The sequence below is a fragment of the Plectrocnemia conspersa genome, unplaced genomic scaffold (genome assembly GCF_051122295.1).
Source record: "Plectrocnemia conspersa isolate PC_06_02 unplaced genomic scaffold, ASM5112229v1 ptg000011l, whole genome shotgun sequence".
NCBI lineage: Eukaryota > Metazoa > Arthropoda > Insecta > Trichoptera > Polycentropodidae > Plectrocnemia > Plectrocnemia conspersa.
Genome location: NW_028277175.1, coordinates 28212201 through 28225157, shown reverse-complemented (window position 1 = coordinate 28225157; position 12957 = coordinate 28212201). Strand labels below are relative to the sequence as shown.

The following is a 12957-nucleotide window of genomic DNA, read 5'->3' as shown; positions in this document are numbered from 1 at the left end:
AATTTAAATTGAAAAGCCGTTTCATATTTGACTGATCTTCGTTAATACGAGAACATACCTAATGAGATTTTGACAACCGGCAAGATGATCCAGAGCCACTTCCGTCAGTAGTCTGCTTCCGGCTAAACTTAACCTCTCCAACAAACGAGCTGCTGGTAATTGAGCTACACCTGCATCCGTGATCCTTGCACACGAAGATAGATCCAACTCGACCAATCCGGTCAAAGCTTGTGTCACATATCTACAAAACAATTCATAATTAGTATTTCTTATCATAAACGACTCTGAATTGATAGGATAGAAATCACAGATCTGAAAAATAATTAAAGAAAGAATTACTTGGAAAAAATGGTTAAATTTTATAATAGCGAATACTTATTTTTGTAAAACACTAGTTACAAATAGTGTATTACAAAAATAAATATCCACAAATTTTGGATGAATAATGGATGGCGATTGAACACTTTTGGGAATCAAAAATTTCTTTGATATCAATTGCTTTGATATTGATAAATTGCATTTTAAAATGACAACTTTGTTAAAATCGCTTAAATATTATAGACGATATCAAAAGCTTTGATAGAATAATTTTAATAGTAGAGGACTGTTTCAACAGGATATATTGACACGTATTCCTGTTCAATCTCTCTCCATCCAATGGGTATGATTGAGATAGCGGATTGTATATAAGACGAAAAAAACAAAGCAAAAAAATTAATAAATTTTGTCAAATTGAAAATCATATTTAAAATATACTATTCACATATTCATTCTTAAATTACACAACAGATGTCTACAGTTAATTATTTTTTTTATTAAATTAGGTATTTATTTTTTGAAAGTCCTATGAGCGGATCGTGGCGGTAAGTATAGGAGCTCTCTGAAATTAGTGAGCTGAATCGGACGTTAGGTATGCAGATTGGTTAAGATTAACTAATTTGTCTATAACAGAATTTTACTATCTGGTGGTAATGATGATCGTTAGTGGTGATAATGATGATCAGTTTTTCAATACTTTTTCTACGATAAAATTTACATCCACACAAAATTAACATAATTTTTTCACAATTTAAAAAAAATAAAAATATTAATTACCTTAACGATATATCAGTAATATCAGTGCCAGCGAGACGCAATAACTTCAGATGTCGCAAACGTGTGCTGGAGCCGGACAGACCCGGTCTCGAGTCTTGAGGCGGAGATAAGATATCCCTCAAGCAGGCATCGCTCAATCCCGGCGAAAATGATAAATCGAGGGTGTGCAACGGAGGACAGTTGGACGAACCCAGAGCGCAGGCCGTGAGTGAGCTGGTGCCGACTAATGAAAGCGATCGCAAGGCTGGTAAACGAGGGAGTAACCTGAAAATTGTTTTAATTATTATAAACATATATTGAAACACATGGTATAATTATGATTCTATAGCCATACCATCCCAACTGGCGTTTTGCCAAGTTGCTCCATTCTAATCCGAGTGATTGTGGCTGGCGACGGATAATGCCAGCGAGATGAGCTGCTGTGAGTCGACAGTGCACGAATGACATGCTCTTCCATAGAGCTGGATCAAGCTGCAATAAGTTAAATTAATCACTACATAAAGTACAATACATAATGACCTTTGACCTTAAAAAAGAACGTTTTAAAATATTTATATTGTTCATAAATAGAAATTTATATCAATCGAGGGTCTTAATATTTTAGGACCACTACCAAAAAACTTGTGTTCCTACCAATACAACGATACCTATAAGTATAATAATAGTTTTATCAGTAATATTTTATAATTTTTAAATATTAATATATTAATATTTTCTTAAAAACATCACTTTTAAAAATATTGAGAAATTATATCCTATTTGTGTTAACACAGTCAGTTCGAGAGCTATCCATTTCATCATGAACTGACCGTGTTAACGCAAATAGAGTATAGTACCGCCATTTTTACTTAAATATATTAAACATAGTAAGTACATGTTTTATAAAAAAAGGAAAGATAATTATTGCTTAAATACTATTTCTCTCCTAAGTTATGCCGATGACACTTACTGTAAATCCAGCCCACGTTTTGCAGACCAAAGCACAGATGGCCAGTTCCGACGGCGACAGGAATCGGAACACTGGCAACATACAATTACGATCCAAGCACATTGGACCCCCACCGGACGACGAAGGCATGTTTATCGGAGCCGGACGCACCGGATAATGAGGTTTCTTCAGCATCTATAATAAAAAACATTTTTAAAGATATATCATTGTAACGAGAGGTTAAACTGTTATTACTTTTGTGGTGTTCGAGCATAGTTGCTGAGCGAGTTGCGTTCTGAGAGCCAGTTTTCGAGGAGGATCGGCTTCAACCACGCTGCAACCGGTTCCTCTTTCAGCTATGCTCTCATTACTGCGGCGGAATTTGTTATCGCTTTGTCCAGATATGTCGTTTCCGCCGTGCGACGGATGATCTTTACTTTCCACCGGCAATGGAGAACCATTTTCGGTTTTAACTATGACATGTTCTTCTTCACGTTTGATTTCTATTGTAAAAATTGTTTTTTATTTTGGTAAATTTGAGCGATTATATTGAATTTATGTTTGAATATGCACCTCGTAGTATTCCATCCATTCCTTGCACTTGGTATTTTAGCGGATGTATCGTGCTGCCGTCCGACGATACTGACGTGCGTCTCAGATCTGATGATCGTTGTCGTGCACGGAAATGTCGAGGCTGAATAAAAAGTGTTTCCATTAAATAAGTCAAACTTTTGATCAGATATAAAATATATTAAGAAAGTTAATAACTAACATTTACTAACGATTTTTTACTTGATTTAAGCTGAAAATTAAAAAAATACAATGACACTATTATCACAGAGAAAAATAACACATAAAATGATACAAAATACGCTGATTTTAGCTGTATTATTTTAGTTTTGAATTATCTCTTTTTTTTTAAATATCGTCGATTTAATTCAATATTTTTTAAAGAAAAAAACATGGTTAAAATTTGTGGTAATTTACTATGTGTGCACTGATCTATAGCTATTCTATTATAAGTAATTTTTATTACGGTAAATTTCACAATATCGCACACTTACCAATCGTAAAAACTGTTTTGTCAAAGCAAATGTTGAAAGACGATAAATAAAAACGAGAATTAACGAAATCAAAGATAACAGTTGAAATCAGCGTGTAGTTTTACATAAGTCAAAAATAAAAATATGATTTCACATATACAAGGTACTGTCATACCCCCAATGTTGCTGATGACTAAAATCTTCAACTGAATGCTTACATTGAAGTGCTAATCAAGCTTCAGGAAAGAATAGAAGGATTTTCCACCAGAACAAGGTTCAGCACACGCATTCCTGTGAAGTTTATATCAGAAATACTCATTCTAGTGTTGAATCACTAGTCCAAAGATTTGTCTAACTTAGCACTCTTTTATTTCACATCAGATCTAAAGATGACAATAGTGCAAGAAGAAGTCAAGAGACATCTACTTCAACTCCTCCAACACTAGTACTTCAAATGCGACACTGTTGAAGAGAATCAAACTAACCACTCTCTTCCAAAATAAGAGAATAGTCATATGAAGGTGACGAGCTACTGAAGATTAACTGCTAAGGGAAATTAAAAGAATATATCAGACCAATACATTATAAAAAAATGAATATAAGCAAAAATTCAAATCAAAGCATGATGGTAGAAAAAAATTTGAGGGATATAAAATCAAAAAGTCCAAACTCCGTTTGATATTTCTTCAATACACAATAAAATATTTCTTTTCTCAAGTATATAAAGAAATTATTATTATATATTTCTTTATATTAACACATTACAGTCCATTCATAGTATTTCGTTAAATGACATGCATTTTTCTGGCCAAATTCAAAAGTGTTCCTGTTTAGAATCGACATCAAAAGCAATAAAATCGTGTTGTCGTTGTCGCAGTGAAAACACGCGTTACCACCTCGACGGTGCCAACACGATTTTATTGCTTTTGACGTGAATTTTTGACTTCTGAGAAGTAATAATTGTTTTTACGCCATCTTACTGACCAAAATTCGGTTTGAATATACATAATTTGACCAACACTCATATCAGAAGGTTATGGAGCAAACTATGAAACAATATGTGAGATGCAACGTCTGTCTGTAATTCTTCTTTTGCTTATTTTCCCCTTAGAGATGAGTTGGTTGTTTGTATTTTGGACTTGACCTAATGAAAGTTCTAAAACTACAATTAGTAAAACTAATTAGTTTTAATAATTATTCTTAGAACTTTCATTAGGACAAGTTGGGTTTGGTTAATTTGTATAGGTTAGGTTTGGGTTTGACAGTAATTGTACGTTTCGCAACTGTCAAATTGAGTTTCATGGACATTTTAGAGAAGCATATATTTTCACTAGCGCCTATCAGTTGAATTATTTTTTTTCTAAAAGAAATATATATCTACTGGTGAAAATGTATTTTGACTAGTGAAAACATAACTTCACTGAAAAATACATATTCACGTTGAATCTAAATAATTAATGAATTTGGGATAGAATTGACTGTTTTTTTAGATTTTCTTTAACCACTTGAACGCCAGCGACTCACTGATGCATCGTTTGTTGATTTTTTTTTAAATATTGTGCAAATGTAATAAAGATCTATATTTTTAGAGATGGCAATATTTTACACATACAATTTCACCTTTTGTCAAAACATAGAAATATATAAATTTATATTTTTATAATATATGAAAATAGCGGACCGTAATGTGTTAAAATAAAAGCGTTTAAAAAATAAGGGAGTTAGTCGTTATAATAGCACCCCGCAATCTTTAACCCTTTATGTGCTAGGTGCAGATAAATCCGAATCACCGTGTAAGGCTCTTAACACTTAACCGGCGGGTCGTTTTTTTCCCGCATGATCTGCGAAAATGGGCTGTTTCGCGAGAACTTTGCGCAACACAGATTTATAACAAAAAGATATGATAACTTTTGAATTAAACGGAATTAAAAAACAAAAATTTATCAAATATTCTGCATTGTATTGGTTCATATGTTAAAATTATTTTATCAGTGGTTTTAAATCTGTGGGTTGCATAAAATAATAATTAATATCATAAAATTTGCTTTATTCTACTTTATTATATCTCTAGTTTAAAAAAATAGATAATAATTAATTATGTAAATAAAATGAACTATGTGAATTATCATATATAAATTATATTTCGGTCTTCCATGGGTTAAATTTGTTATGCCAAGCTTTGTCCCGCTTTAAAAATAATTTACGATTGTGTTTTATTACTTTAGCTTGTTGATGCAAAGAGTTCTTTGATTGTCCCTCACATGTGAAGTTGTGGCGACAATAAAAATATTTTTGCCTTGGAATATTTTTTTTCTTGTAGTACAAACCTTCATTCATAAATGTCATCACAAAACTTTAGTTTTTGTGGATAGAAACAACTGGACCCATCCTTAAACGTCAGAAATCGTAAAAGGTAGCAATTACCGATCCCACTGGTTACCATCAGTGGACGAAATCGGTAAATACTACCCGACCCGCCGGTTAAGTGTTTCGAAATTCTGATTTATCGCACGCTCAATAAATAATAGATATTTTTTAAATGCTGAATTAATATTCTAAATATAACTCCATAAAAGTCACGTAATTAGTCAATTATACAGTAAAAAATAAAATCAAAGATTTAATCCTGAAGGTGAATTATGCAGCAGAGTGAATATAAGCATATAAAAAAATCGTAATAAAATCTTTAAATTTATTTTTTACTGTATAATTGACTAATTATGTGACTATTTATGAAAATTAATTTGGCACTTGAAGGGTTTAAAGATTTTTTAAATGGCTTTTAATACCACATTGGAAATATAAAAAGATTTTATCAATATCTTTCAGATTATATATCCCTCACATATAGTTGTTTTTGGAGTAGTTTTATCAGAGTATTTAATAGTCAAACTTTAGAATTGATCTATCACAAAATTTAATCTAATTAATATTATAAATGACTAAATCCATAACTCTCACTCCAAATGGGAAAAATACTAACTTTATAATCAAGGTTCAATCCCATATTGGTACACTGCGGACACTCCCACGAATTGGGCATATCTTCACTAGGAGCGCTGCCTCCAGGACCGACGCAAGCTGGATGTGTTATGGAATAGCATATTGCGCACTCCATCAAAGCAGAAGAACCTGTTCGACCTGAAATAAGTTCAAAAATATTAATACGCCATGAGACTATCGAGGCAAAGCGTATCGCTAAAAATATATACCGTTCTGTCCTTTGGCTTGAGGAGCGACCGGCGTCTGCATCCAGCCATCCAAATGGCAAATAGAACACGATGCGGTAATAGGCAACATCGGCTACAAAAATAATGAATTAATTTTTTTAATCAAGCAATTGCAATACATTTTTTTATCAAAATAAAATATAGTATTGTGACAAGCTTATTTACGGTTAGAATTAAAATTAAATTAATAAATAATTCAAGTATTTAACATTCAGTTTACTAGTTATTCTCAACGTTAACACACCTCCCGATGTATGATGTATTAATACATGGTTTGGATGGTATTCATGCGTCTTTAATGAAAGGTAATATGATCAATACTATAAATGTTTTTATTATATACTATTAGTATTTTTTATCTAATAGATGCAGTCACAACTACCTGAAGGCACTGTCGCATATTGCACGTCTGTTTTGCACGCCCTGGACCGCCGAACTTGACCATGTCGTGGCAAAACACACATTCTCCACAATCTGTACGTTGACAAGCTTCGCATTTCTTACACCTGTTAAAAAAGTGTTACGATATTTATCCACTTAAAAATATCATTCTAGTTTATATTCGGATACTAGCCTCGTTCTTCTTCGGCGAGGCGCATTTTTATCGGCGCGCTCGGCAGCCGCTGACTTTCTGTTGATAGATCCTCGCGGACCCTTCATTGCCCCGCCCATACTCTTCATGCCGATCTTCTTGGTACGCTCAAGGAAGACCTCTTCAGGGCCTATTATAAATCATTATTAATCCAATTTCTACAATATATGAATCTAACCTAATAACAATACATACTTTGTATAACTGGTATGCCAGTTATCGCCAATTCACGATTGTCTTGTCGGTGTTGCTCGACAAGTGTGCGCACATCGCGGATCAGCAAAATCGGATCGCCAATTATATCCGGCACACTCTTTTTATTGGCAGGCAGTTGGTGCAAGTACATCACGATTGCCTGAAATTTATTTGAGTTATATAAATGGATTCTTCGTTTTCTATTAAGCAAATTCTATATCAAACCTTCAAACCGTGCAGCTCTTGCTGCGTCAGATGTACATGCTTCGGAGGCGGTTTCATCTCCGACTTGACCAAATCGCCATTCGGTCTGACATCAGATCCATTCTCCTTTTTGATGCCGTCGGAGTGCTCTTGGTTTCGACCCTCAACTGCCCCTCGAGAGTCTTTAGTCTCGTCCTCGTCATCTGAATTTTGTTTGCCGACCGGCATCAGATGACTGTGACCCAACAACACGTGCACATACCGTTCCAAGACGTACCACAACATCTCGGTGAAGAACGGGTATCTGAATTTCTGTGGTACCTAAAAATCAACGATTCTATAATACTTATTCATCTTTAAACATTCCAGTTCGGTCAATAAAATTCATACTTTGGTGGAATCCTCCACCTGTGCGATCTTCAGCTGCTTTTCAATGCCAAATTGATGCAGAAAATTGCCGCCGAAGACCAGTGAATCACTGGGGGTATACACAGCGTGTATCCATCCAGTGGGAATAAAAAATGTGTTCCCAGCTTGCAACTAAAATAAAATTTAAACTCAATTTCTATTCTTAATATTAATATTATCGAAGGAACAAATCCCCGCAATTTCATACAAAAATGTTTTCCTATAATAAGGATTTAAGCTTTTTGGCTTATCTAATATTATTTACCGTCATCTGTACAGAGATTGGTTAAATTATAAACTTACATGTACTCTGATACATTTTTCCACTGTATCGCCGAAGAACATGTCCGATTGTTTACCGGATAGCACCCACTTTTCATAGAGTTGCAAATTCCGGTCGGTCGGAGGTATCAACCAAAACACCTTCGCCCCTTTTAAAATGTGGTACCATACTGAGGTACCACCAAAGTCGACGTGAAAGTCGGTGTAGCAACCTTTGACCGACATCAGACAATATTTCTGTACCTTTGGGTACATCATGTCGTCGATCAAATTGGTCGCTTCCACCTGCTGCTCTTTCAGGTGCCTCGGCCATACCGAATCGACCCAATCGATCTGCCTCACTATCGTCGGCGATTCGACATAGTTCTCTAGTCGGGTGTGAGAGAATTCCAACGAGATGACATTCAACAGTCTCTCCTTATTGGGATCCTCGTAATATTTTTGCCATTCCTATAAAATATGAATTGATTATAATTCGTATAAAATAAGTGCAATCTTATCAAATTACTCACTTTCATCGTCATTTCTGTGTTTTTTTGTGTGTTCACATCCATGACGTCAAGAACTCTCCTCGATCCAACACACATCCTCACGTTGTCCACCGTGAAATTAGAAGTAGGCACTCTTTTTTATTAACAAAAATGAATAAATTATTATTGTAGCGTATTGTTTTATTATATTATCGTAAATTTCATACCTCAATCCCAAGCCAGTCTTCTCTTTGAAGAGCAAAGGTGTGCAAAATCCGTAATGTTGAAAAAAGGCAACGTTGAGTTCTGATCCGATCATCTCGCGCACAATACCCGGGTGGTCGAAGCGTGAACACTCCAATTTGTCGGCGAGGGAAAAACCTCGACCGCCTTCTACTGCCTCCTCGTCTCCGAGGGCCCATTCTTCGGAGTATAACTTGGGCTGTTTACGTTCTCGCTGAAATAAAAATTGCATGTTATTATAGACAAGATTGTGCAGCAACTAATGAATGGAATTGCGTTTGAACTTGATTAGACAACACGATATCTGAACATTGGTGTATATATTCAAAACTGAGCCAATTACTTGGTAATTGGAGAGTCGAGTTGCAGTCAGAGAAACGAATAAAAATGTATGAATTGGACGTAATATAACAAATGTTTTATAAATCATAAGTCACACATATATTTTTGTTGTTTTTGAGTACATATAAGATATTCTCTATGAGCTGAAGTAGCTCATTATTAGAGAATTTTCTAGCTAGATTTTAATTAACCATCACAATATTCATCGGTGAGATTAGGAAAATTTAGATAAACCTAATCTGTGATGATCGATTGGAATTATAATTATATGGGGGAAAATCAAAGCTTTCATCGCAATACTGTATGCACGTGAAGCATATAAAGCAAAAAACTTGAAAATATTTTTTCAACAACCATGAGTAGAAATAAGTTTACAGATATTTTACGATTTATTCGTTTTGATAAAAGAAAATGTGAAAAGTCAACACTTACAAACAGATAAATTTGCTTTGATATCAAACTACTTCCTACTAAAGCTGGATCTAGATTATCCACCTGATAAATTTTCAATCAAATTTTGACTCACGTCAGATGTCAAAAAAAAATATACATAAATGGATACATATTTGAAGAGAGATAAAACACGACAGTTGTCAACACTTCTTAGTGAATTTGTTGTACTTAGTTTATGGAACCACTTATTATGAAAGGAAGAACTGTAACTACTGACAATTTTTTCACAAGCCTACCGCTAGCATACAAATTACTAAGAAAAAAAAATCTTAATTGGAATTATATGCGGAAACAAGAGGGGTTTACCAAAGAGTTTGAAGCAAAAAAAATGTATGGCTTGTTTTTCAACACAACTTTATAAATGAAATGATTGTGTTCTCACAATTTATAAAAGTAAACCGGACAAAAAAGTTCTTGTACTAAAACAAATTCAAAACAAATTTGTAAAAAATTATGAGCATAAAAAACGTTTACTCTTCATAATACCAGATTTAAAGATATATACTAGGAAATAAAATGTCAAATCAGGGTCTAGATTCTAGAAGATGGGCACTTCAAGTATTTTTCAATATTCTAGACAGCTGCAATAAATGTTTTGATATTATATAAGGAGACAACAGGAGAAAACATATCAAGAAAATAATTTTTATTTCAACTAGCAGAAGAATTTGTTTCAGAATACAAAAAATCAGAAAGTGCATCACAAGAAGTAAATATACCGACAAGTTCAACGAGTTTACCTAAGCATAAATAGTGTATGGTAAGATATTGTAATAATAATAAAACCACAAATATTTGTATTGATTGCAAAAAACATGTTTGTGGAAAGTAAACACAGTAAAAAAAAATACAATATGTGTAAAAATTGTATCAAGTATTTTTTTGTGTTTGTTTAAACCTTTTATTTTTAATTTACAGCTGCGGCCAATTGAAAGTTGACATGGCGGTTCTTGTATGTATTTTGATTATTTTATCAACGTTGATGCATTTTTTACACGTTTTTGAATTTATGATAGATAATTATAATAGTTAACCTTTGTTTTCTGTTAATACTGTTAAAAAAAATGAGTATTGTAATATTAGGAAAGAATAATTGCGTCAATTCTGGGAAAGGCGTATCTTTTTAACAAAATTATTTTGACGTAATTTCACCTTTATTTTTAATAAATTCTTGTATTCTGCCTGGCATCGATAAATAGATTTTCAAATATTTTAAGATCGATCTCCTCTTCCTACACTTCCATGATATCTTTTTTCAGCTTGGCTAAATTTTTTGATCGATTTTTCTTATTTGTTATTTTATGATTGCCTATAAATTTTCAATCGGATACAGGTCGGGGCTGTTTCCTAGCCATATTAAGCATTTACTCTTTGAATTGTGTAATCTATAGATCGATGATTAATTTAGTGAAAATTTTAATGTAAAAACTATAATTGGACTCACAGAACGAGCTCGATTGCATGGCGCAGAATCTTCTTGCAAAATGGGTTCAGCAGTATGTTGGGAAAGTTCTTCAAGGGTTGGAATAAAGTCGTTTTATACAACCAATTTATATATTTTTGCATTCATTGTGCCCTGGACGAAATTTACAGAGCCCAATCCATAAGCTGTCATGTACCCCCAGATCACATAGGGTGAGTGCTTGTTGAATCGATTAATGCATAAGGGATGAAATCTATCGCATTTTCTATAGCGCACAGTTGCTTACCATCTGCTCCGAGCAGATTAAATTCGGATTTGTCGGAGAAAGTCACTCTTCTCCAATCTTCGACGGTCCAATGGCGATGAGCTTTTGTCCATTCAAAGCGATTCTTTTTCATTTTCTCAATAAATTGTGTTTCCGTCTCGAAATATTCGAGTTTATAGTATATTGCAATTCTGTTTGTATTTCAGCAGCAATTTTGAATTGATATTTTTTTATGATATTCTTTATTTTGCGGTCTTCTCAAGCAGACGTCATACGCTTCCGACCAACCTCTTCTCTAGAATTCCTGTTTCGCGATATTTTTTAATAAATTTTCGAATAGCAGAATCACTAAACCCCACTCTTCGCGCTATCTCTAGAATAGTAACCTTTTTTCGAGATATGCTATTATTTTAGATTTTACCGTGATCGACATTTGTTTAGATCTCTCCATGATTTTGAGTTTGTCTTTACATAACCGAGGCTAACTTGTAACTTAAGAGGATACACAAGTTAAAATATCTTGTAAATTATTACCACAGATTCACTTGATCATAAAAATACATTTTAATAATCAAATTCGTGAAATATTGCCTATGAAACTTTCAATTGCCCATAGCTGTATATATTTTTTGATTATTTAAGAAAATAACATGCTATATAAAGCTATTTATAAAAGAAAATTAGGTAATAAATACATATATTCTGAACAAGGTATTTTATTTTTAGACCAGCCATTATGACGTGTTGGTAGAAATTAGATATGTAATTTTTAGGTAGTTCTAATATTAAAATGATGACTGAAAACTTTGAATAAGTTATTAATAGCATGAAAATAATTAACACTAAAAACTATGATTTTAGAGTATTTATGGCTTGACTTTGCGATCTGTCGTTTTCTGGCTTTTTTTCGGATCTTAAGCTAGTGATGTGAAAATGAATTTATTAATTGAAGATTAAATAAATTTCTGGGGTGATATATTAAGTATAAAAATATGTCGAAAAACAAAAAGATCAAGTATGCTATTAAAAACATACCAAGCTCAATTGTCTGAATATCAAATTACGATCAGAGAGAAGACGAGCACAATGCAGATTGACGCCTATATTTCACTCATACATATGCGCTTACAATCTCGTGCAATTGTTGATCGTAACGAGGCAACCATAATAATTGTATCTTTAAAACATTTAAAATTAAAATACGAACGACTAATTGAATTTTATTATAATCATTTATGATTACGTCATACGTGCGAATCGATGGTTTAATGTTTATTTTTTCTTAATCTCGCAATCATGCAGTATAGCTTCCAAGAAAAAATCGCGTCAGTTAGTGATGACACGATTTTCTCCACACTCTCAATAATTCAATTCACAATAAACAACCCCCTGTGATCTACATCTACGATCTTCAAGCACGTACGCGCAATTCAGGCCAAGGCTTCGATCGGGCGAGATTCTGTGAAATTTTGAAAATGACATATGCGCGCTTTTAACGCCGTTGCCAATTATCCCTACATGCGGGAAAATTATGGGAGAAAAATATACACGGTAGTGTGACAGTTATCGCCACCGCCCACACAAAGCAATATTGGAACGATTAAATTACTGCGCATAAGAAGAACTTGCAAAATGAACGATTACGTGCCATCGATAAGGTGATACACATCACATTTGCTTCTCGAATTTATATATATTTAAATATAAAAGATACAACTATTGGAGTATTGCGATTAATCAAGACTTTTGAATTCTTATATGTATGCACTATGAACAATCGCGAT

The 12957-nt window shown here is 33.5% G+C and overlaps 1 protein-coding gene across 4 annotated transcripts in view; it reads right to left on the bottom strand.

Annotated features, from left to right (window-relative positions):
* The window catches only part of Kdm2 (Lysine demethylase 2), a 30968-nt gene that overhangs the window by 1649 nt on the left and 16362 nt on the right, over window positions 1-12957 (bottom strand). For 2 of the 4 annotated variants that reach the window (XM_088197233.1, XM_088197235.1), the window contains exons 2-18: window positions 8675-8904; window positions 8490-8601; window positions 7999-8427; window positions 7678-7827; window positions 7309-7608; window positions 7084-7243; window positions 6871-7018; window positions 6679-6802; window positions 6279-6369; window positions 6050-6207; window positions 2796-2825; window positions 2597-2717; window positions 2279-2526; window positions 2045-2218; window positions 1430-1566; window positions 1096-1359; window positions 59-241 (exon numbers count right to left, since the gene is read on the bottom strand). In XM_088197233.1, the coding sequence (XP_088053359.1) occupies window positions 59-241; window positions 1096-1359; window positions 1430-1566; window positions 2045-2218; window positions 2279-2526; window positions 2597-2717; window positions 2796-2825; window positions 6050-6207; window positions 6279-6369; window positions 6679-6802; window positions 6871-7018; window positions 7084-7243; window positions 7309-7608; window positions 7678-7827; window positions 7999-8427; window positions 8490-8601; window positions 8675-8904 (3059 nt within the window). The remainder of the gene's footprint in view (window positions 1-58; window positions 242-1095; window positions 1360-1429; window positions 1567-2044; window positions 2219-2278; window positions 2527-2596; window positions 2718-2795; window positions 2826-6049; window positions 6208-6278; window positions 6370-6678; window positions 6803-6870; window positions 7019-7083; window positions 7244-7308; window positions 7609-7677; window positions 7828-7998; window positions 8428-8489; window positions 8602-8674; window positions 8905-12957) is intronic. The other 2 variants (XM_088197236.1, XM_088197237.1) reach the window with 1 other exon arrangement.